At 38.9% G+C, this 26448-nt stretch overlaps 1 protein-coding gene across 1 annotated transcript in view; it reads right to left on the bottom strand.

Moving 5' to 3' along the window:
• ANOS1 (anosmin 1) overlaps positions 1-26448 on the bottom strand; it is a 194478-nt gene that overhangs the window by 34392 nt on the left and 133638 nt on the right. The window contains exons 6-8 of the mRNA XM_050963697.1: positions 21430-21559; positions 4716-4921; positions 1487-1631 (exon numbers count right to left, since the gene is read on the bottom strand). Of these exons, the coding sequence (XP_050819654.1) occupies positions 1487-1631; positions 4716-4921; positions 21430-21559 (481 nt within the window). The remainder of the gene's footprint in view (positions 1-1486; positions 1632-4715; positions 4922-21429; positions 21560-26448) is intronic.

Genomic DNA, 26448 nt, shown 5'->3' with positions numbered 1-26448 from the left:
CTTGAATATTTGTATGCAAATCTGCTAAGGTCAACTCTACTAAAGACAATAACAGAGGTTTGAGACCAAACAGAAGTATAGCTCAATCATGTACTTGGATTTAAAAAACCCCACTGTTAGAACTCCCTACACTGTTCAATAAGAAGAACCTCCCCCATCATTGTCTATTGTAAACACCCTATACACCCCATCCCATCGTATTTCATTGTTAAATTCCCACCACTTCCTTTTTCCTTTAATAAAGAAATTAATTGACACCCTACCTGTGTGGTAATTGCTTCCCAAGATCCCATATACCTGCAGGCAGGGACAATTTCATATAAAAATAATGTATGTGTGTTGCAGGCGGAGGGGGAAGGAAACTCAGTTCCGTATCTCCCTCCTGCTTCAGGAAAAGAAAAGCATCATTGTTTATAATGGGGTTTTTGCATATTTGTTAACCTTTATATCTAGATATATGTAGAATATATCTTATTTGTATCCAAAACAGACTGAACATGCTTGCTGAGTGGTCCAACTACATTAGCAATCAGAATATTCAGTACTGAATACAGAATGATATGAGTTAGAAAAAACTGTTGCAATTAATTTTTATTTTGCTTATAACATAAAAGGGAAACTAATGCGAAAGGAATGAAAGATGGGAAGAGCAAAGATGGGTAAAATGGCAAACTTTGGAAACTGTTTGTGCTCTCATCCTGAAAACTATTACTGTCATAAGCATCAATGGTTGTATTTGGTTAATCAGATGACACATCAGCAGTTGGAAGGGCAGATCAATCTTGACCTTGACCTTAGACAAATTATTATTCAAAGAGTATTTAACTAAGATTGAGTGTCACAGTATAGGCCCCTCGGGATTTAAAGAATTTTTCCACTGTATTGTTTAGCATGTGAGTTTAGTTTAAGAAAGAACATAATACCTCAAGACTTCATCTTGAAGGTAGGTGCTGTGCATGTGATACAAGTTTGTGATTAACTTCTTGTCAACCAGGGACACACAGTTTTATATTTTAAGATCCTAGTAGGAGAATCAACCCTTTGTCCGAATCCACAGGATATATAAATTTGGTCTAAGATCTGAATTTATGGGCTACTTGAAGTTGTCAATGTTTTAAAAACGTTTGCAAGGGAAGATTGTACCATTAAGCCAGTGGTCTGGGATTTGCTTCTGCTCTATTTATTGGGAAGTTTAATGTGTATTTGGGGGAATTTTAGCACTAATATAATATTATGACCCTGATATTACAAATATGCACATGTTTAACATGTTTATTTTTTTAAGTAATTTTCAAAACAGGTGAGGTAGATAAGATTTATAGCCCCAATTTACAGATGAGGAAACAAAGACAGAAAAGTTAAGTGACCTGACCAAGACCCAGAGGCATGCTATTATACAGCCACCTATAATAGGTGGGGGGGTTTTTAAATCAGAGAAATCATCAATTAAAACAGAGCGTAAGAGGAATAGGATGCAGTTACTTACTATTAATAGTTGTTTGAGTTGAGCTGAAATAGAGAGACACCTTGGTGCTTTTTAGTCGTACTTGTCCCCAGTATGTTACTCCTTGCAGTTCCACCATGTAGTTGCTGTTGGGTTGCAGTCCTTCCAGGACCACATAATTTTGGGACTATCATAAAAGAGAATATGCACACAGAACAGTTATGGTATTACCGAAACACTGGCTCTTATTAAATTAAAAGCAGGCCTATTGTCTTAGGCACACAAAACTCTTGTTGGAATGAGAAAGAATTATTTATAAATTTCACCAGAATTCAACTTGCTTTCTTCTTTAATTTTTATTTCATGCTTTCTTTCGTTTGGACTCTGTTTTGCTGTGTTGTTTTTAAAATGCTAAACTTAGTGATGTCTACAGAACTTGCCTGTCTTTAGTAAATACAGGCATCAGCTGTTTAAGCCAAGACTAAATTTCTTTTTATATGTATAACAAGTTTTTCTGGTGCCAAAAAGAATTTGGCCAGTGAAATCTAAATGTTGTGTTTCCCAGCTCCTGGACAGACTCGATTAGCTAAGCAACAGGAAGCTTTGTCTAGAGACAATTAGTCTGAGGACAGATAGAACATACTGTGCAGTGTATTGAACAATATTTTTCTATTTGCTTCTGTTGCTAAAATACCAACAAGAGTGCTTTTCATCTTTGTTATAGAAAGAAAAGAAACAAACAAAAAACCCAACAACAGTTCAGTTCTCCAACGTCACTGCATGGAGAGGCACATAAACTGGATTTTCATTGTCTAGTTAACAATCCGCAAAGTAGAGCAATTCCCATAAGACTGCAAACAAGAGACACAGCCTTTCTGAATTCTTTGCATTTATTTATAGACTTATTCCTAAAAATGGACCCATTGTATATTTTGTCAGGCACAAATTTTACTATGTGTTTTTATTCTGAATTTCTTGTTACTTCTCTAGCTTTCTTGTGTCAACTAGGAGTGTCATGTCAACATGCAGTGTCATATTTAGATGATCATAATGGTCCCGTCTGACTTTAAAGTCTATGAGTCTATATTTAATACCAAATAGTACGTTAGTAGTAACTAAAAGTACGACAAACTAACAATCATTACTTGGTTTGTTCAGAGATTGATATAAAATTGATTAAGCCTCTTGATTTTCCCAGTTCATGTGGTGGTATTCTTCATTTTTAAATACTGTAGGACAAATTCTCTGCTGGCAACTCCACTGACTTCATATAGATATAATCATAAAAGCAGGGACTGGATCACTTCTAAAAGCAAAACTGGTTAAAAAGTTTCAGAGTGATCTTATTAAATCAGAGGAATACATCTCTCCATCCCTGGAAATGTGCAATTTTGTTTTTTAGAAAAGTTGTTCTAATATTTAATGGGTCATTGATTAGAACTGACTTCAGTGGAGTTCCATCAGGGAATTTTCCCCTTTACTACTATCACTTTATAGCTTTCACAGTATACTGTAAAAGAACAAAGCACAATGAGATACCTCTCTGCAGAGGTATTGTAGGGGCTAATCTCTGCTTTTGGATGAATGTGCTTGGTTGTCATAGGCTTCAGTGATAGCTATGAACATATCTTATGGCCAGAACATGGATCTACTAACAAAAACGTGTCACCTTGTATGATGGAAAACTGAGATAATGATACTTAATCCTTTGTAAAGTGCTTTCGGATCTGCTGATGAAAAGTGCTATATAAGAGCATGGAATTATTTATTATCCATTCTTAAAACATCTTGATGTAATATGCTTCCTACTCATACATCCAAAGTGGTTTTAATTAAAATAACACTAAGGATCCAATTCTGTTTTGAATTTTCTTCATTTTGTGATTTAAAGGTCAGCCTCACTACATACCTGGCTAGGGATCCATGGGATTGGGGCCTCTTTGGTTGAAGACCTCTGACCTATAGTACTTTACCTGGGAACTGCAGAGTTCACTACCTGCCTTTTCTATGCCAGCTCTACTCTTGTATCACCCAGTAGAATACACAGTGGTTCTAAGACAGCAGAGATACCCCAGAATGCTACCCTCCCTTTCTAGGTGTTTTTACCCTGGGGCTTTGAATTGAAGAACAACACATAAAACCAGAGTCTCTGGTCCGCTAAGTCCACTTTATGTCATGTGAAACATGGCTAGAAATAGCTAGTGAACTGCTCTTGCATAGGAGAACTCTCTGCTGGTGGAACTCCAGTGCCCCCCAATCTGCAGTGTAAGGGGACTCGGGCATATGTCAATGGTGTTCCAGGAAGTGATTCCAGGGAACAGAGCTCCATTATGCCTAATCCTCTGTCATAGCAGAAATTAGAATAGGCCCCCTGCTGCTCTCACTTCCACTAGGGCCAGGTGGCTGAGGATCAGAGAGCTGAAATCACCTCCTTGTGACCCAACACTCTGCATTACGTTCTCAGATGTAGTGGAGAATCAGGACTGTAATATATTGCTAGTATATTGCTCTTAATGTAACTAAGACAAGAGTCTGGCCCATGGCCCTTAATTGTTTCTATTTCTATTACCTATTAAGCTATTATAAAAAGAAAATGCAATGTGCCTAAAGGGATCATGGCAGCTAGTTTTTCATTAAACCAATGTGTTACATATCAATTCAGAAGCTGACAATCTTCTCCAATGGAAATATTTCAGTGCATTGGTACAGTAGGATTATTTAAGAAGGATTTTGTTATTATCTTGGACCGACATGGTAACTAATCCATCAGAAATGACTCTGATATGAGCAAACATATCAGAGATCCCTTGATATAATGAAAGAACTATGCTATAGATGACATTTTATTAAATGAGCATTCCATCACTCAGAGGCTTTCAGTAAAATAAGCCTTACATTAGAGAAATAATTAGTGTTATATATTAACTGTACATCTACAATAGATTCCAGTTTATCTGGATTTAGACACTTGGAAATATTTCCATCTGTATACATGGTTCAATTCAGCTGTCAATCAGCACTTGCTCCTCCCTTTGACTTCAATGAGCATCTACAGAACAATAGCAATGCTTATTTCTGAAAGCAAAACTAGCTATAAAACTATCAGCGAGATCTTGAAAATTAAAAGGAATACACCTTTCCATCCTATTTATTTATGTGACTTCACATTTATTTGGTACAGCGCAATTTTGTTTTTTAAACCAGAAATATGTTTTAATATGCCATGACTGAGTAGGAGCATTTGTGCCTCATTTTCCAGTTTGCTCCTTACCCCATCAGTAGTCTTCCTTCTTTTCTTCTTAGCTGGGATAACAGACTTGCTGCTGACTGTCCAGCTCCAGAAGACTTTGTAGTGATGAACTGGGATATCAGGTTCTTCTGGGAGATCCCAAATAATCCTTACAGTTACACTTCCATCACTATTTGTAGTGGAGTTGGCAATTCTGAGATTAGCTGGGGCTGGTGGAGCAGATGGGTCTGGAGTAAAAAACAAAACAAAAAAAACTAAGAATATGAAGTAATATGGATTAAGTAAAGATGACCTTTCTCAGTAACTATTCTACAGATTTAATTGCTGAACTCATAACACCAGCTATCATGATCAAAGTTTGCTTCATTCTTAAGAAACAACTGAATATGTTTCATCAACTTCTGTAAATTATACCATTTGGAATCCAAACTCTTTTCAAATGTACATTTTGGGATTAGATTTAGTTGTGCCATTATTCTGCAAGTATTGTTTAACATTTATTATGATATTCAATAAAAAAGTGTTAAATTACGGGTTTTACTTCTGGCTGAGATACAAAACACATGTAAGGAACTGTATAAAACAAAAATGTTTTATAGATAGTCCAAGAGAAAAATTGACGTCTTTCCAGGAATGAAGAGTAGAACACTGAATTTTTCTCTTCAGTATCCTAAGAGAATTCTCAGGAGATAAGATCTATGCATGCCCCTATCTATCTGTCCATCCTTCGAGGTTCTGATATCAGTGCCCAACGTCATAATATTTGAGCATTTCCTTAGAGTAAAAATAACAAAGATACATCTCTCTTCCTTTCCTGCAGCTAATAATACTTTACATGCTCATCATTCCAATCTATGCATTCTATTTCAAATAAATAAGATCAAAGAATAAATCTTTGCATCTTACAAGGCCTACTATTTTAATTTCTGGTAAGTAATATGGATCCTGCAACTGCCTCTGTATTTGTGGACCCATGAATCACCTCAATGATTTATATAGCCAACACAATTCTAATGTGCCTATCACCTTAAAATCTAGGCAGCAATACCATCTTTATTCAAGGATCTCAAAGGGCTTTGTGAATATAAATTAAGTCTCACAACACTTTGAGGTAGGGAAGTACTATTCTAGCCATTTGATAGATTTATTTGGATTTGTAATACAAATAATTTAAATAATTTAAAACAAAAAGACCATTTTAAAAATGCAGCCAAAAAACAGCCTCCCCCAAACCCAAAAATAACCACAGAAATAACTATAACATCCTTACAATACTGTCAGCCCTTATCACATTCCTTTTTCTCCAGGAGAGAAAGTTAAGCCTGAGTAAAGAGGGCATGCTTCAAGATTTACCTCAAGGTGAACGTATGGACTATTCCTCACCATGCAGGAGAGTGAATTCAAAAGCTGAGGACTCTCTCAAAGCATGTCCTACCAACACTGACCCCTCTTTCATGCAGAGGAGGCATCCAGCTTGGGCAGTTCTGCTATCTGCAACTAGGACAGTATGGCATATGCCAGCAAGTCAGTGACAGAGCCCAGAAGAGAATTAGGAGGCGGTCCTGATTATGAGACCCTATACTACAGGTGGAGCTGGTAGCACTGCTTATTAAGGTTGCCTGACACTTCCCATTATAAGATCCTACTTTTTAATTGCTTATAACTTTCCCAAACTGTAAGTGTTTGGGCTGAAATTTTCCATGTCAAGTGTCTGCCTCAGGCTGAATAGTTTTGCAAAATTTCAGCTCAAATGGTCCAGATGTTTCTAAGACTAAGTCTGTTTAACCCTGGTAATCTTTTCTTTGAAATGATTCTTTGAACTCCCAAAGAGAAAGTGATCGTGCTTGTGCCTAGGGTGGCTCAGAAGTACATTCCCTGTAAGATCTGCCCCAGCTGCTTAGGGCCAGTGTAGGATGTGGCGCTGAAAATGAGAGGAGGGAACCGGTCTCTCCTGTGCTTCCAGTGACACTCCTGTTGGCACCCAGGCAGCTGGAATGGGGACATCATATGATTTGAATTCAAAAGATAACCTTAATTTCGACATTTCCTATCTGTTCAACCTTAATTCGGCTCCCTTGTGTGTATGTATTACAAGACAGTTTTTAATTACGTTATCATATACTGTTGTTTCCACAGGACTCCTGCCTCAGTCAGTGCACAGAATGGTTCTAGCATCACAAAACCCTTGGTATTATCTCCCTTTTATTCTCTGAGGCACAGAGAGAGTAAAGTCAAAAATATCCATTAATTTTGGATGCCCAATTTGAGATACCTATGAACTATTTTTCCAGAGTATTTAGCATCACATAGTACCTTATAACTTCAAAACACAGCTCCCATTGACTTCATTTGCAGCTGTGAATGCTCAGCACTTCTGTAAACCAGACCCCAGGGTCTGAAGTCAGGCAGCCAGAAAATGAGGAACACACAATCAGTGACCATCTGTGAAAAGTTTGGTTTAAGTGATTTGTCCAGCATCACCTAGCAACTCTGAGGCAGAGGCTAGGATAAAATCCAATGCACCAGAGCAGCAATCAGCTCTCTTAACCAGAAGACCCTTCTTTTTCTTCTTGCAATCCTGTCTCATTCACTACACACTTCCCAACTTCTGCAAGAAATGAGGCTGGGGTTAGGGTGACCATATTTCCCAGTGTTGAATATGGGACACCAGATAAACTTACTCGTATTCAAGCAAGTTCAACGGCAATCAATCAGAACTATTCAGTACAAACATTAAAATTAACATGAAGTTGAGAGAGCCCCTGTTAAAAAGAAATACAGCATAGTTGGATTCTTTTTATTTAACTTCTTTAAGGCTTTAGGGTTCACATGGGGAGGGATGACACATACACACTCCTGTACCTCTCTCTCACACAGGGGGGTGACCGATCGACCAAACCCTTCCTGCCCAGTGCTCTCTTCCCTACATACCTGGCTGGGCCCCTGGGATGGACCCAGCTCTCTGGATAACTGCACCGCTTTTTTCTGAGGCAACACGTGTGGGGGAGAGGGAGGCACTCAAGGTAAGAATGTGGCCTGCAGCAGCCTTTCAGCGCTGTGCGGGAGGGAAGGGATGTGAGCTGTTTCCAGTCTCAAGGGAAGAGTGGGTGAGGAAAGAATGACCTGGCCCGTGTCTTTGCAGAGTTCATCTCTTCTCCACACATCCCCTGTGGCTGGAAGCAGTTTGTCCCTTCCTGCCCGCTGAGTGTCGAAAGGCAGCTAACACCTCCAGGCTGTTGTTGGTCACCAACATAACCCAGCCACCTCCTGTCCCCCAGCTACAATGCAGGCAGGAAGGGGTTAAGCCCTAAAGATGCATTGTGCTCCAGGACCCAGGGAACCTGACTGCAGGGGCTTCAGCGAACTCAATCAGAGAGTTGGCTCAGGAGGGGAAGTTGCCTAGGGGATGGAGCAGTGCCACGCTCCCTGGGGTCAGGATCCAGTGTGTGTGGGGCGGCTCGGGGGGATGGACGAAGAGGGTGCTAAGCTCCTGCCCCAGGGGTTGCTGTGGAGCTTGCAGGTTCAGGGCATGAACAGGCTGGAAATCGCTTCCCTCTGCCCCTCCAGAGCTTAGCTGAGGAGCGGAGAGGCTTCCCCATGCCAGTGCTGTGCAGGGGCTTTGGCACATGCAGGGCTCGGCTCCTCCTGGCCAGCGCCCCGGGCCAGAGGGTATTGAGTTTTCCCGGGGTGCTGGGTCAGCCAGAAACGGGATGTAGGGCAGGGCCCTGCAGGCCAAGAGTTAGCACACAGCGGGGACTGAGCTGACGGATCAGCAGGGAGAGCGGTCAGCCTTGCGCACTGCAACTTCACCCCACCCCACTCCACTACAAGCCTCCACACCCACCCCCTCATCAGCCACTGGACCCTCACACACACCACTGGTGGGTGGGCAGCTGGTGAGCAGCTGGTGAGCAGGGATCAGGCCAGCAGCAGGACCCGCCAGTACTGATGGGTGAGGAGGGCACTGAATATATAGGACAATTTGCCCATTTTTAAGAAAAAGTAGGGACACCTGCAGAAGGGTTTAAATATGGGACTGTCCCTTTAAAAACGGGGCATCTCATCACCCTAGCTGGGGTCCTACATATAACAACTTCCTTTACTACACACCCCAATTCATCTCCAGAGCAGGTCCATCCTGTGCACTGAATGAGGCAGAGATCCTGAGAGAAAAATAGTGTGTGATCGTGTAATTAAAGATTATATCATAATGCATAGGCACAAGGGGACTCAGTTAAGGTAAACAACATCACAATGAAGACAAGGAGTGAATTTGGCCAATATTTTAAATGGAAAACTCTTTAGCAAAACAAGACAATTTGTCTTCATTTTTTATGCTTGTTCTAGCCCAACATCATCAGCATCAAAACACTATGGAATTGTAAAAGAGAAGTTCTTGATCCAGAGTAAAGCAATGAAACAAGAATGATTTACACTTAAATTTAAAAGTATATCAGCTAGAATAACACATTTTGCCAAATGTCAAGATATATTACTAGCTTATAACAAACAAAGTAATATGGTTGAAAAGACTCATTTTGCACGTGAACTGTAGGCCTAATGAATCATCACTTATTAGCAGAAATAAAGCTGGAGGTGTGTACAAGGGAGAACAGACATTCATTTACTGCATGATTCACCTGAGTGTTTTATAATGGTAAATGAGCTGTTAAATGAACTTTCCAGGCACAGAGAGTTCGTCAGATAATCCCCAGGATAAATGGTCTCACTGAAAAATTCCATCACTTAAGGGATGCAAACTGACATGATCACAAGTAATAAGGACAGCATTTCCTATTTAAAGATTAGCAGATGTGAAATAATGAATGGCTTATTACTGTCACTAAAAAGGAATTTCAGATAATAATGGCTGCTCCTGTTCCTCACATATTCCACCCAACCTCATTTTTGGTCATAAAAATTACCAAGTATGCTTGAGTTATTGGACTCTGGCAATTCAATCTGATTTCCCTAGTAATGAGGATTCCTCGCTTCTTCACACTTGCTCTAAATCTTTCAGCTTTCTTGGAAACCAGTTTCCTATTTTCCCTCAGGTGAAGTGTTGCCCGTATAGTCACTTCCATAACTGTGAAGAATCCACTGCCTGGGTCTTAAGTTCATAATTAATCTAGCTATGTATATTGGGAAAACAACTATGAGTGATGTATTTCCTCAGTTAATCTTAAACTAATGTTGGGGACTGTGTGCTAATATAATTTATCGTCTACTTTCTACATATGTTAAAACAATCTGTACATGGCAAGTGTCATATCACAAGGAAATTTATAGAGATCAGTTAAAAATATATGGTTCATAAATATATGTTTCGTGATTTGAGTGCTATGAGCCAACTTCTGAATTTGTTACTAATGACAAATCTTTGACTGATTTAAAGTTTTAGCAATTTATTTTACATATTTTGTGTATTGTATGATAGTGTGAGAAGCAATAAATGTTTTATCAGTATGAGTGCTGGATGTGCTTCAAGGCACTATGATAATACCAAATAAATCAACATCGTCATCATCATATTGCCCATTACGGCAAAGCCATAGGTGAATTATACAGGTCATCTCATGTGAGCATCAAGTAAACCAGGTGACACCATTATGTACATGCATCCGACGAAGTGGCTATTCACCCACGGAAGTTCATGCTCTAAAAGCTCTGTTAGTCTATAAGGTGCCACAGGGTTCTTTGCTGCTTTTACAGATCCAGACTAACATGGCTACCCCTCTGATACATAATGTATATGTTACAGAAGAATTATTTTAAGGGTATTTTACATAGTATGTCTTTGCAGGTGTAAGGAAACAAAAAATAAGTTATTGAGACTATTTTTTTATTCCTTCATCTAGTAAGATGGATGGCTTCATTTTTATAGTGTAAATGTAGAGGGTGTAGAGAGCTCTTAAAAACTTCTAAAAATGAACTGAAATAGCTTCTCTAGATGCATAACTCTGACAACTTTAAAATCTGTTATCTCTAGCTTATTAAGGGCTAGAAACAAATGCTGTGTGTCCCTTTGAAGCTGGGACTCTCCCCTTCCCAACTGGATAAAGCTTTTCTTTTAGCCTGGTAGGATTGCAGGTAATGGATATTTTTATGTATAGAAAAGTTCCTAGTACCCATCCTGTAAAGTGACTGTATGTCCTTTTTCATATGATACCTCCCAGTGTCCTGGAAACTTTCAGGAAACCTGAAATGTCCCTATTTTTTAATTTCATCAATGAAAACATATGGGGTGAAATCCTGGCCCACTGAAGCTAAAGGCAAAACTCCCATTGAATCACAGGGTCAGGTTTTCACCCAGAGTATTTTTTATAACTACAAAATGTTGGTGAAAGACATTACTATACCAAACAACATTTGCTCTGGCTTTACCAGAAACCAACAGACCAGCTGAACAAACATGCAGTGTGATGAAAAGCATTTGGTAAGAAGTTAAGAGGTGAATGGGAATAGATGCTACCAGAGCTGTTCTTTTGCTGAAATGGAATGTTAACACCATTCTTCAGAGTTCCATGAAAAACACTTTCAGAATGCTAAGGCCTAGATCCTAACTTCATTAGGTGCCTAAATTCCTTTGAGGATCTGGTCCTACATTCCTGGAAAATATTCTTCTTTTCTAAGGGATTTATATGAATCCTGCTGAGTCACATGCCAGCAGTAGTGACAACACCACATATTTTTTCCAAGTATTCTCTTTTGTGTACCTATTTTGTGGTCCGAAAAATGTCACCACAATTTTTTTTATTATTATTTTTATCATCCTGGTCCTTGGACTTTTGGGGGGGAGAAATTTCACATTTGAGGGAGAAAGAGGTAAAAATTCTCTAGACTGGTGATTTTTAAAAAATGTAGCACTATTTGAAGTTGCTTAAAAAATTGGAATATCAGAATTCTGTGAAGACAGAGTAGCAGGCTGAAGGCAATATGAATACTGTCTGTTTGGACAATAGCAAGAAAATATTGCCTGGAGGTGGGGAATATTTCCTGAGATTGTGATAAATTGCCATACCTGTTATAAATTGCCATACCTCCATTTAAGTCAATGGAGTCTACTGAAATCAATGGAATTATGACAATTTTGCCAGCAGAGGATCTGTTCCATTTTATTTAAAGCTAACATATCATTACTTTGTCTAATGTCTTTACATGCAAATACTGGTACCTAATTTTATTTATAGACATTTCTATGACACTCATCACTGCTACAACTGACAAAACTACCTCCCTAAAAGTCCAAATATTTGGGAATCTCTGGCTTTTCTGTGATTTAAAAGGTTTTTATTTCATAGACAAAAGTCACAAATGAGAACTAATAGAGGGTAAGCCAGACATATAGTGTTAGATAAAACAAATTTCTGAAATATCAAATACAGAACTAACATTGTAATAGCCCCACCAAAGTGTCCTTCCCTAATAATGTGTTCCTCAATTATCTGATAACACTTTTTTCGTATTCTCTCTTTTACTATTGCATTATTGAATGTAAATGTTATGCTTCTACCGGGTGCTGACAAGTCATATCATGGTTTGTACATCAAGCCAAATACTAGTGGCAAAGAAATTTTGTATCAAAATAATGCAAAAGCTTATATAGTTCTACAGAAACAAAATACTGATTAATGTGACTTCGATGCTAACCTGTTACTAGGGTAACCATATTTTCCCAAAGGGTAAACAGAACACCGACTGGGGCTGGTCCACCACTCCCTTCTCCTCCAAACATGCTGCAATGACCCGAGCCCCCTCCCCCCAGCCACCCACCTGCATGGGGTGGCACGACCCAAGCCACTCTCCCAAGCCCTCCCTCTCACACAGGGCTGACATTGCCGCTTGCCCCTCCCTCCCCTGTGTGCCCTGCTAGGGGTCACACCCCACTTTATTGCTAAAACTGTGGATTTGTCCAGTTTCCTCTTGCCAACTGATGATCAGTTGGCAAGAGCAAGTGGGACAAATGCCCAGTTTTGCCAAAAAAGTTGGAACAGCCAGGACAGGGCTTAAAAAAGGGACTGTCACGGCCAAATCAGGACATATGGTCACCCTATCTGTTACCTTATAGTTACACTTCATTAACCCCTTTTACTGATCACTTAAAATATAAACTAGATAGGTGCATTTTGTCTTGATACCCCTTTGGAAGATGACACTATTTTATAATTCCAGTTTTGGAGTTTCTCAAATGCATATTTGTATTACTGTTGTTGCATAAGCATGTACTTGGCTAAGGGCACAATCAAACCTTTTAGTTGCAGAAAAACTGGCATTGGTGTTTGCAACTCTTTCCTTTGTGGTGAGTACTGTAATTCAAGTAAAAAAAAAAATCATCTTATATACTTGAATTTGGCACACAGACCTGTCCTCGATCTGGAAATAGTTCTGGGCTAAGCAACATGACACGTAAATCACTTCTCACCCCTAGAAATGATAGCTTCATTAGGTCAAGGTTGAGGTCACCGTCACAGCACATTGGGCAAATACTGCATTTGTCTGCACCATATCTGGTCTGTGTATACCCAAAGGAGTTAAATTCCTGTGTTGCTGGTTACTCTGCCTTCACAGGCAAAACTTTGTTCCCATATTCCCCAAAAGAGGAATCCTTGCTGTTTAACTACCTCCTCCTCCATATTCTGAATATTTTTTTAAAAAATGTATTGCTATATTAATTATCTTTACTATATTGAAAACCACCTTACATCCAAAAGCACTTTGCAACCTTAACAAATCAATACATACAAACTGTGCAGTGGGATTACTTCATCCATTACCAAAATGCTACCATTTCTTGGTCAAAACTTGGCAACTGCTTAATGTGTAATGAGCATAATGAATAAATGAATTGTACTGCATGTTATAGAGAAAAAAGGATGCTAAAACTTGGAATTCTCCTTATGAATTGTAATAATCAGAGCAAGTTTGGTTCTAATTTAGGACCTTTTTTCACTTCACATATATATATAATGGATCACCAAACACTGTCTTTTAAACATTATACCTTGTAAGTCTTTACAAAACTGTTGAAGCTGCATCACAGACAAGTTTCTAGCTATTAAACAGTTCCAAGGCATATGCCGAGGGATCCGTTTTGCCCATTGGAAATGGCACACATAAACCAGCTGTGCAACAGTATAAAAAATCATTAGTCTCATAGGAGCAACAGAAAGAGTTTTATTGCTGGGGGTGGGTGTCTGTTCTGGTTTTACTAACACTCAGTAATGTATGCATGAAATCACATCCAGCATGGTACTAATGTGCTGTGAAAACAATGTTGTCTGCTTCCTTTTTCTCGGTAATTTATACTGTGTATGCTAGTAACTGCCTTCATGTGGAAGACAAAAGCCTCTAGCAGAGGGAGTGTTTTGGCTGTTTCTGTGTGTGTTTGATGACCTATAAGGCCTCTTTTTGCTTAGGAAAACAGAACATTAATCCAGGAATAGGCTTGAAAAATAAATGTATTACATGTCAATATTTAATGTTGATCCCTCCGGTTAACTGCAACCCCTGTTCTTGAGAGACTAAACCTCCATTATATACCAAGTTGGATTAGGTTAATGCTACACAACTGGAGCCTCAAAACACTGATCCAAGTGCACTTTTGTTACTTCTGTATAAATCAATTTCATACTGTGTCACTGACTAACAAGTCATATCATTGGCACCAAGCACTTTTCAGCAGGTAACTGAACACAAGCTTTCTGCAATCTTCTGCCCCCAGGCAGACAAAGTCATGGAGCACAGGGACTGCTGCCTCCCAAGGAGCCCTCCTCCTTCCCATTCCAGAGCCCAGTGGCACAGATTGGGGAGTAGAACCAGTCAACGTGTGAGGGGGGGAAATGATTTTTTTTTGTTTATGATTTTGTTTATTTGCGAAAATCTTTTGTTTTGGAAAATATTAGCCACTCAAATGAGCAAAAGATGGCAAAAAATAAGTCAAAAATTCAAAATTTCTAAATCAGCTCTCTTGGGGAGCATCATTCTGATCATTATTATCTGTATTGCAACACCCCAGTCATGGACCAGGACCCCATGGTGCTAAATGCTGTACAAAATGACAGTCCTTCTCCCAAAGAGCTGGGCATTCTCTCACCCAGACAAGTACCTCAGGGAGGGATTTTATACTTTCTGTGGCACAATCCCTTAAGGAGTTTCCCCTGGAGCAGTGCAGCTTCACTCCACTCCCAATGCAAAGCCATGCATATTGGCCACACTTGAACCCTTTATCTGAAAAAAAACCAAGCACACACAAAAAACAGCTGCTCCTTTTTAGCATTCTGAATATTTTATGATTGTTGTTATCTTCAATGAGGTCACTGATTACGTGAGTGCAATAAGAAATATTGTCTATTATTTATATAGTGTTATAAACAAATAAGTGTGCTCATGCCAAACTACCAAGTTCCTATCCTCAAGTCTTTACAATATAAAGGCAGCAGAGACTACAGTGTGTTCTAAAATCAAACCGAATAGACTCAGAATGGTCTAGGGCAGGGGTTTCCAAACTTGGCTTGCGGCTTATTCAGGTAAGCACCTGGCGGGCCACGAGACATTTTGTTTACCTGAACATGCGCAGGTACGACCGCTCGCAGCTCCCAGTGGCCGGGAATGGCGAACTGCGGCCACTGGGAACTGCGAGCAGCCGTACCTGTGCACGCTCAGGTAAACAGAGCATCTTGCGGCCTGCTAGGGGCTTACCCTGAACAAACTACGAACCCCTGGTTTAGGGTCATTATCACTGGAATGCCTCATAGAAAAAGCAGTTTTTTGTTTTGTTTTGTGTTTTAAGAACAAGAAGATGGAGGACCCCAGAGGGCACTTCGATCCAGGTATGTGCAGGTTGCTTGAACTCTGAAGTGGCCCCCGGAGAATCCCCAAACATGGTCCCCTAAAGCCCCTAAGTAATATTGTGCCCAACTATTCCAACCTCCAAGGTGCCCTCTAGCACCACATCATCTTCTCCAAATCCAAAAGGCACCAAAAAAGAGAAGATCTACCTGCCTCCCTTCTACAAACAAAATGGTGCCTGAACCTGATGGAACACAGGTGACCATGGATACTGTTTCCACCCTACAGGCCACCGTTACTGAAATTCAGAGTGCACTACAGCTCTAACCAGAAAGATGGGTGAAGCAGAACACAGAATTTCTGAAGTAGAAGATAATTTCAGAGAGAACAAATTACAGATTATGAAGAATCAGGATTATGATATCAGGACTATTAAGACCTAACTATTGGATCTAGAAAGCCACTCACAATGATGTAACATCAGGATTCGCTAAGGGAACAGAGAAAAGTAAACCTTCCAAATTTGTCCCTAACTATTAAATTGTTGGATCTGCCAGTAGATTTTTGGTTTGATATAGAAGGGGCACACCAGTCCATTGCCCCCAGTCAGCTCCAGGTGGTTGGCCTAGAGCACTGACTGTGAAGTTCATAAAGTTTACCACTAAGGAGTTTTTTTGCAGAAATCTGGAGAAAAAAAGGAGCTGTTATCAGGAGAACCAACAATTAAAATACTGCTCTTTCACTATTATGCCTGTGATGTGGTTGCAGTGAGGTCAGCTTTTAACCAAACAAAACCATTGACCGGGAAGATGGACTTGAAGTTCATTTTGTTAAATACATGAAAACACTCCATATTAACAGTGGTGAGAAGACAGTATCATTCAGTTCCCCACAGGAGGCAGAAAAATGCAAGCTCTTTTCTTGCAAGAGGAGACATCTATGGAATGTTCTGACTATACAGAATTTATGTATTGCTCTCTGAGATCTTATATGACTGCTCTAAAAAAGTTGACGGGCATTGGTTCATATCGATGCTGGTTCTTGTTTTTTCTTGTTTTTTTTCTCTCTCTCTGGAGTTGAAGAGTTAAAGGGTTATTATCAATTTACTTCCTATTGCCTTAACTCATGGGAAAGGAACTTCGGTGTAAAATTTATCATTTCATTAGTTAAATATATATATAAATCATTGCTTTATTAGATGGTGCTTCCTTATGGATTAATGTATCAAGATTCTATTGGTAATAAGTGATTACTATAGTAATGTTTGGGGCCTCAGCGGCTATGAGGATCTCCAAGTTTCACCTGATCCAGCAGCCCCCTCTGGGTGTCATGTGTGTTTTTAGACTATTTACCCAGATTCTTCTTTTTTGATTGTATGGTACAAATGTGTATTTCTCGCTCCACTATCTTTTCCATGTTATTTCACTTATTAAATTTCTCTTTCTGCCACCATCCTGTTACTGTCCCATGCTAGGAATTTCATTCCTACTCTTGTAGAATAGCTATTGGGAAGTGACACCCTATCCGTGGATTATATAACTTTTGCTGCTTAGCTATATAAGAACTGTATGCCACTCAGCAAATTTTGCTATTTCATTTATTGACAGAGTGACCCTATATTTTACCCAGTATATTTTAACAATGATGGCTCCGATAATTAAATGTGTCTCCTGGAATTTAAAGGATTTTAATAACCCTGTTAGAAGAGAAAAAAAACCTCAATGATTAAAAAAAGAGAATGATGCCATTGTTATGTTCCAGGAGACACATCTCACAGAACATGATTGTAAACTGAATAATGCTTGGGTAGACCTCTCTGTTTCTTGTTTGCTTTTATTCTAAAGCTAAGGGTGTTGTCATACTAATACATAGAAAGTTTAATATTAATATTCTAAGGATAATATCTGACAGTGAGGTTAGATTTACTGTTCTCATGGCTGAAACTGACAATTCTAAAATCATCTTTGTCATTCTCCATAGGACAAACCAGGATGATCCCAGATATTTTTATTAGTGTAAATGACATGGGCCTTCATCCTATTATTATAGTTGGAGACTTTAATGAAACACTAGATACAGTCCTTGATAAATCTTCTCCATCTCCATGTAAAACCACTAATACTCATCAGGTACTTCATACATACAGGATTGATTTAGGCTGATTTAGACAAGATGTGAGGAGACTGGGCAATCCTATAGCCAAAGACTATAGGGTTTTGTTTTTTTCTGCAGCTAATCCAACAAATTAAATATTGGACCATTTCTTAGTGGCACAAGATAATGAATTCTGTCACTGATTCTGGCATTGGTACTATTATTATATATGACCATGATCCTATACATATGTCTTTCTTGTGGAGGGAAACCTCAAATATTTCTTACTGGACTTGTGAATGTGGCACAGATGTTGTCATAGCCACAAAAAGTGCCAGCAGGCATGAAAAATAATTATATAAATTCCTGAAGACAGAAAAATTTGACTATGGAGTTGATCAACTAGCTATTCTCTATTGCTTGCATGGCAATTCACATTTCTTTGTTGAGGACTGCAGTTTAGCCTTGAAAATAGTTACTTGTGAGGGTTACTATAACCTTTTGAACAAGGTTGGTTATACTTTTGCTGCTATAAAGATGCCAATTATTTTAGTTTATTCTATAACAGAATGTAAAAACTGCTCCAGGCTTTAGCTGTCCTTGTCACAGAATTCTTAGGGCTCTTTCTGCCAACAGAACAACCAGGAATAGTAGGTTATATATGCAAGTTCTGGGGAGGGGCAGATAGGTAGGCTGCAGAAAATAGGAGGCTCCAGCTATCTAAAATGTAGTCATTTTCAATGTGGGTATTAGGGTCAGATGTTCCTGGGGATAGAACACTATGGAGTGAAGAAACATATTAGAACTTACTACAAATCCTGCCTGAAAATGCAGTGCAAAAGCCAAAACTTCATTGTTAATACATTACATTTCTACACAATTACAGCTTCAAACTGCATCCCGGCAGACAGAATATTTGTCCAGGCTAACAAAATCCAAACAAATAATTGAGGTGTGGTATAAAGAAGCATGAATGTACTCAGAGAAAAATCAACTTGTTACATTTGCTACCCCAGGGAAAAAAAAAACAAAAAAACTTTGGAAAACAGACCAAGATACTGCTGCCCAGGTCACTAGTAGTTTGCTACTGACAGACATCTGCACCTTGATGAGATGGCATAACTTTGAGACCTAGTCTACACTAGAAAAGGTGGTTTGGTTCAACTATTCCATTATAGCTACACAGAAAAATCCTATTACAGGTGAAGTTATACCAGCAAAAAAATGCATGTGCCAGTATAACTTATACCAGTTCAACAAGTAAAATAAGCTAAACTAGCACTTTCACGCCAGTATAACTACATCTATTCTAAAAAAAATTGCTGGTATAGAAATGTTGAAAAAAAACAAAAAACAATACATCCCCAACCTATACTGCAATACTGGCAAAAATTTGGGCCTTAGCCTCATGTTAGTGGATGTTCAATCACATAAAGGCCACCTGCAAAGGATCAAGACCTTAGAATAGTTATAATGAATACCATCACTTTTCCAATAGCTAAATTAATTGAGAACTTTTGACTATTATCTATCTGTTTATCCACCTGTCTAGGTATACATAGCCCTCATCACGATAGACTCTGGTGCATCTATAGATCCAAGGTATCCAATACAATAGCATATCTTCTTCTCTTATAGGACACATAGCAGTTTATGCTAAAAGAAAAACAGAAAAAAAGCCTTCTTCTAATTATTTTTTAATTTAAACTTTCTTATGGGTTAACTTGGTGAACTCAAAAGGTGCCAGAACTAGAAAATGAAGTCTTATTTATTCACAGAATGGTGGCTTTGAAAACTATCTATCAATATGCTTCAATACTGACAGGCAGAGACCATCTTTACCAGTAATAAGGCATTAATTCTGTCCTCATACCCTTTTGCTCTGATTTATTTGCCAAAATTGCCAACAATAGTACATGTCTTTGTTAACTGTGATCATGTTTGTAGTTGCTTGGCTTTATTAAACTACACTAATTCCAAACCAGAGTCCAAAAATTAAAAGGTCCATTAGCAATGGCCCACATCAGTTATTTCCTTTATACAACTACCTTTACATTATATATAACACTGCAGAGTCCATTGGTAAAACACTGCATGAGTTATACATGAAAAAGTCCCATTTACTCTAAAGGGACTCAGAAAATAAATTAATTAACATGCCCTCCAAAGCATTTTATTAAACTTCCTAATATGTTTTGTAAAATTACAATTCAAGTTAATACATCTTCAGAAAATAGTATAACAATTGAGAGTTTGTAGTAGGTTGTGCTGGGATAAGCCAGCGAATTTATTGACTTTGGACCAGGGGCCAAATTCCAGCATGGTTCCATCACCAAGAGCCACATTAGTCAATGGGGCTAAATGGAAGCGTGACATCCTCTCCCTCATTTTCCCAATTGACCCTCATTCTTCCATCTATTTTTCATTCCTTTTTTTAAATTCCATTTCTCCTCCTCCTCTCCCCTTGGAAGCTTTTTCTCCGATTCCTCATAGTGTGTCTGTATTTCCATTATTCCTACCAAAGTTGGCATCACAGATGAGACATCTTCCTTTTCTCTATTTCCATTCCTCAATTTTCTCACACCTCTTCCTTCACTTCTCTAATCAGGTTTAGACCACCATATGCAGAAGAGAGGCTCTATTCCAATCCCTGAAACTAAACCTGTTCAGGAACTCTTCATGCATTTTACATGTTATCTCTACATTTACTCTTTTAGCTCACTGGGAAAAGGGATGCCATTTCTGTTGCCTGCTGAAAGCTGCTGAGCTGAGGCCAGGAAGAATCTGGACTGAGCAGTTTACCTGTGCAGTATAGAATGAGTGTCAAGGTGGCAAGTAATAAAAAAGTATACACTGAGACATTGAGTAATAGCTGATTACTGTCACCATAATTGCTTGATTATTTCTCCATGTAACATGCTGAATATTTGCTCTCACCTTCTCCATTGGAGTTCTGATACCTTCAGAATGTTGGTGTTCATAACACATACAGAAATAGAAATGCATATGATTCTTGAAGTGTGCTGCATCTAATATCACTAAAGATTTGTGTCACCTATTGCTGAAATGAACAGAAAGTCTGTCTATCTTAGGGATTTATACTGCCACGCATCACCATCTGAGTGCCTTTTATATAAAAGCAAACAGAAATAACAATCTCTAGTACAGTTCATGAAATTTCTAGCACTTCTCCCTCGTCAGAGTAAAAAGTCTGCTTGACATTTATGCTTTTTGATGGTGGCAGAGACCATGTGAAGGGCATGCACAGAGAAGTAGAACTAAGTCAAATTACCGGTGCTACAATTGCTTGAATACAACCAACAATTTACATGATACTGTCTGTCCAGCAAATGGTAGGAATATATTCCCTATGAAAATAACAAATATTGAAACTACTTGCAATAACGTATGTTGAGACCTCAGTTCTTTCATGTTTGTCATTCATTATCATGTGGCCAGGAGAACTTCAGTTCTCATACTAGCCGTGCTGAAAGAACACAAGAGAAAGTTCTTTAATTTTGAAAAAAGAACAAGTGTACTTGTGGCACCCTTAGAGACTAACAAATAGTCTCTAAGGTGCCACAAATACTCTTGTTCTTTTTGCGGATACAGACTAGCAAGGCTGCTACTCTGAAACCTTTAATTTTGAGACGCCCTTGCAAATAAAAGAATCATGGCATCCTTAATCTTTAATTTATGTAATAACTTCAGTCAAATCTGGACTATTCCTTAAACTAATGACTAAATGCAGACAATCCACCAGTTGAAAATTTACAATAAAAATATTAAGAAGATTGGGTTGCATTCCAGGTGTAGTCAAGATGAACATGAGATGGAGGAAATGAATACAAACCTTTAGAGGAGCGGAAGTGCTTGCTGGGTGCTGTGAAGCCTCTTGTTCCATGCACATTAACGGCTGCCACTCGGAATTGGTACCACCTGCTGGGTCTTATGTCAGACAGTTGTACTCTTTCCTCTGTAGTCTGGTGGGAAAAATGTCATAACACACTAACTCCATTTATTCTGAAATGTTAATCTTACTACCTCACATCTTCTGACACACAGTTAGCTTATTCAGTAGGGTTTTTGAGGTTGGGGACATTGGAGAAATTGTTGCATAAAATTGTGAAATCAAAAGTGCTGGCAATTTCCTTGCAAACTACTGCACATTACTCTGCCAGCCCACCTTAGTCCTGAACTGCAACACACCTGCAATTCTGAGCAAAGGCTTCTGACCTGTAAACTGTACAAAACAGTGTGGATTTTTATTATTATTTTTATAAAATATCCCTCAAAAATCAGCTTAAGTGACAAAGCTTACTTTCACTTGTGACTTAAGTGGGCAAGATTCTGGTCTCCACTGCACCTGTATGCATTCAGGGGAACTGGATGGAAATGTTTTCCAATGATAATTACTGTGGAAATTGGTTCAGGGGGAAGAAATCTCCATAAGGATCTCCTTGCAGAAATAGAGCAGGATTGTTTCCAGAAGAATAAACTTTGAGGCCTATCCAAAACCACTACAGATCCTTAGGAATGCATAGGAATCAGACCCTTCTTTCTGTGTGGAAATGTGGCCATCCACCTGGTTCCTGAAAGTGAGGCTCCACTGTAGTCACCCTATCTGCCCCAGATATGGCTGCATCCTGGACCCATTTTTACAGAGGGTCTTCATAGACTCACAGATTATAAGGTCAGAAAGGACCATTGAAATCATCTAGTCTGATCTCCTCCATAACACACATCATAGAAATTCCTTGAATTAATTCTAGTTTGAATTAGAAGCGGAACAGATTTTCATAAGTCGGGTTTGCACAACCCGGGGACCATCTGTAGACCACATCCTTTGGAAAAACATCCAATCTTGATTTAAAAATTTCCAGTGATGGAGAATTCACCATAACCCTTGATAAGTTGTTCAAATGATTAATTGCCCTTAAAATATACCTTTATTCTTAAAAAGCTTGCACCTTATTTCAAGTCTAGCTTCAACTTCCAGCCATTGGATCTTGTTATATCTTTCTCTGCTAGAGTGAAGAGACCTCTATAATCACATTTCTATCCCCTACCTGGCTATTTATTACCATGATCAAGTCACCTCTTAACCTCTTAGATAAGATACATTGATTGAGCTCCTTGTGTCTTTCACTATAAGGCATGTTTTCCTATCCTTTAATCATTCTCATGGCTGTTTTCTGAACACTTTATAATTTTTCAACAATTGTCAGCACCAGAACTGGATACAGTATTCCAGTAGTAATCGCACCAGTGCCAAATACAAGGGTAAAATAACCTCTCTATTGCTACTAAAGATTCCCCTATTTATTCATCCAAGGATTGCATTAGTCCTTTTGGCCACAGTGTAGCATTGGAAGCTCATGTTCAGCTGATCATACACTATGACTCCCAAGTCTTTTTCATAGTCACTCTTTCCCTGGATTGAGTCCCTCACCATGTAAATATGGCCTGCATTCTCTATGCCTAGACCTATACATTGTTTGCTTGCACCCAACTTACCAAACAGTATGTATTGCTCTGTGTCAGTGACCTCTCCTCTTCCCTATTTACCACTCCCCCAATCTTTGTGTTATCTGCAAACTCTCAGTTACAGGGTTTCTTTTTCCAGATCATTGATAAAAATGTTGAAGAGTATAGGGCGAAGAAGTGATCCCTATCGGATCCACCTAGAAACATCCATTCAATGATGATTCCTTGTTTACATTTACATTTTGAGACCTATCTTTTGGCCAGTTTTTAATCCACTTAATGCATGCTGTTTTGAAGTTGTATCATTCTAGTTTCTTAATCAAAATGTGTGATGCCAAATCAAATACCTTGTAGAAATCTTAAATCAACATTATTGCCTTTGCCAACCAAACTTGTAAACTAATAAAAAAGGGATATCAAATTAATTTGACAAGATCTATTTCCCATTAATCATTCTTCCGAGTATCAGATCCATTGCTGAATTACTGTGAAACCTGTGATGGCAAGTGCCCCAGAGGAGGCAAATTCTGTGTGTGTTTGCTCCACATCTCCTCCAGCTTCACACATTCTGAGGCCAGAATGGAACACTGTGATCATCTGGTCTGGTCTCCCATGTAACAGAGGCCAAAGAACTTCCCTCAAAATAATTCCTAGAACGCGGTTTTCAAACTTTTTGAGCTGCTTTGAGTTACAATTTTTAGGTGCACCCCGCCCAACCCAGACAAAAATAGACAAAATACCTTCCCTTCCCAACTCAGGTTTTCAGGGTGTAGGAAGGTGGGTGTGACGGACTCTGCGTGAAGAACCAGAGCTGAGTGTGGACACTGCCAGGAGCAGAAATCGGTGTAGCCACAGTGGATGTTGACATCCACAGGCTAAGTGGCCTGCTGAGTAAGTCAGAGGGTGGATATGGTTCTCCCGCCCCATCGCCCAGGGCTAGTCCCATCCCTGCCTGGGATTGCCATGTGCCCCACAGTTTGAAAACCTGTGTCCTAGAGCAGATCTTTTAGAAAAACTTTCAGTCTTGATTTAAAAATTGTCAGTGATGGAGAATCCACCACGACTATTGGTAAATTGTCCCAGTGGTTAACTACACTCACTGTTTAAAATGAATACCTTATTTCCAGTCTGAATTTGTCTAGCTTCAAATTGCAGCCATTGGATAATTTTATACCTTTTTCTGTTCAACTGAGGGGCCCATTATTACATATTTGTTCCTCATGTCAATACTATATAAGGAATAAATGAACCAGTTGTGCTACACACTGCCTCATATAGATACTCCTGATGTCTGTGAATGTCCCAGGCCTAGTGAGCCAGCCTGAACTTTTGAGAGATGCTCTGTCTATCCAGCAAAATTATTTTTAGATCACTGATTGCTTAAGTTTTCAGGTGCTGCCTGTAACCACACCTGGTAAGAGGCTATGGTCATGGAAATTGAGATATCTGGTGTTGGGGGTGAGGAGCGAGGTGTCTTCTCTCCTCTCTTGCCTTATTGCCTGCCTCTCCAGTCTGTTTTAAGCTATTGTGGTTGTGGTACACTCCCGGCTCAGCCAGCTGCTGCTGTTGCCAGCTCTTCTTCCTCTATCTGCACAAATCTAGGACTCCCTTATTAACTACTGCAGCCTATGTGGAGGCTACAGACTTTTCCCTTCATAGTCTTCCTCTGCATTTTCTTCCCTCCATGATCTGCTTCTTTATTATGTAGAGAGGGACTGAATTATTCAATCAAATGAGCATCCTGAGGGCTAGAACATAGTTGAACTGGCCTTTAATATTGTCTTAATTTTATAGAGCCCAAAGGTGTGCCATTATTTCACAGGAGACGGAGAAAGACATAGTTACTGACCCAAAAGCTTAGACTCTAAATAGAGGCACAGGGAAAGGGAGTAACAGGAGGAAAGAGATGTGGGTTACAACCAGTGGAAATCAGTAGGTTATTCAAGATTTATACCAGTGTAACTAGGATCAGAGGTTGGACCAGTGTCTCTAGAGGTAATACATTAGAGGCAACACTGTTTAGGTGTTTATTTTTTAAATGTTCTGGTGAATTGAATGGTTATAATAAGACAGCAAAGAAACCTGTGGCACCTTATAGACTAACAGATGTTTTGGAGTATGAGCTTTTGTGGGTGAATACTCACTTCGTCAGATGCTGCATCTGACAAAGTGGGTATTCACCCACGAAAGCTCATGCTCCAAAACGTCTGTTAGTCCATAAGGTGCCACAGGATTCTTTGCTGCTTTTACAGATCCAGACTAACACGGCTACCCCTCTGATACTATAATAAGACAGGCATAGTACAGGCAGACATAGCACAAAATTTCTCAGTTTCTCAGCCAAGACTTCCTGGCCCTGACCAATAACGGTCCTGCTATTCTAATCTAGGAATGTTTCAAATGAAGAATTCTAATTGTACCATCACTGTGTAGTGATTATGAGAAATAGAGAAACTGTCTAGGCTGAGACTGCCAACCTCGTTCTAATTTGTGACTTGATCGCAGACCTACTCCTCTTCCCATTGGTTTCAGTGGCAAAACTCCTATTAGGTGGTCTGTTGCAAATTATATACAGTATATGTAACTAGAGCTCAAGAGGTATGATGTTGGAGCACTAAACAACTGAACCATTCAGCAACCATTCACCATTGCAACAAACTGTAATAAAATGTTAAATGCTTATGGGATATTTTATATCAATTTAATGGTAAGTTGCATTTAAAAAAATCATATTAACTGTGTTTTGAGCTCAGATCATAATATTCAGCATCATTTTAATAGATGTCCTATATATTAGGTAAATAAAATAGCATGCGGTACAATATTAAATAGTGTTTGGCTGAACTTCATTACACACCTGCAACACTACCAGTGTATATAAGAGACCATTAAACAACAATGATCCTAATGCTAATATTATATTGGAGCTGTCACACCTTAACCTTCTCTTTGTGAAGCTAACTAGATTGATCTCCTTGAGTCTATCACTATAAATCAAGTTTGCTACTTCATATGGTATTGTCCAGCAATATCTAAGTGCAGATGGTTAAATTGCGAAAATGAATAATATAAGGTACCTTAACACATTTATGACATTGTACAATATATTTTGTATGGTAATTGATCCCTGAGCATCACTTTGGTGTATTGTGTCAACCTTCTACACATCTGAAATAATATATTTTGCCAAAAAGTATGTAGTATGTCATATTCTACTGCGGCAGTTTTAGAATGGCACTAGGAAAAATATATTAAAAATATTAAAGAAAATAAAGCTCCTATATTAGTGCAATGACCAATTTGCATATGTTAAACAATGTAATTCAACTTTTTTGTTTGTTTGTTACCCACATTGTGTGCTAATGGTTTGTAAAACGTCTTTTTT

This window comes from Gopherus flavomarginatus, chromosome 1, assembly GCF_025201925.1.
Source record: "Gopherus flavomarginatus isolate rGopFla2 chromosome 1, rGopFla2.mat.asm, whole genome shotgun sequence".
NCBI classification, from domain to species: Eukaryota; Metazoa; Chordata; order Testudines; family Testudinidae; genus Gopherus; species Gopherus flavomarginatus.
Note: the sequence above shows the minus strand (reverse complement) of the source record. Positions and strands in the feature narration are given on the sequence as shown.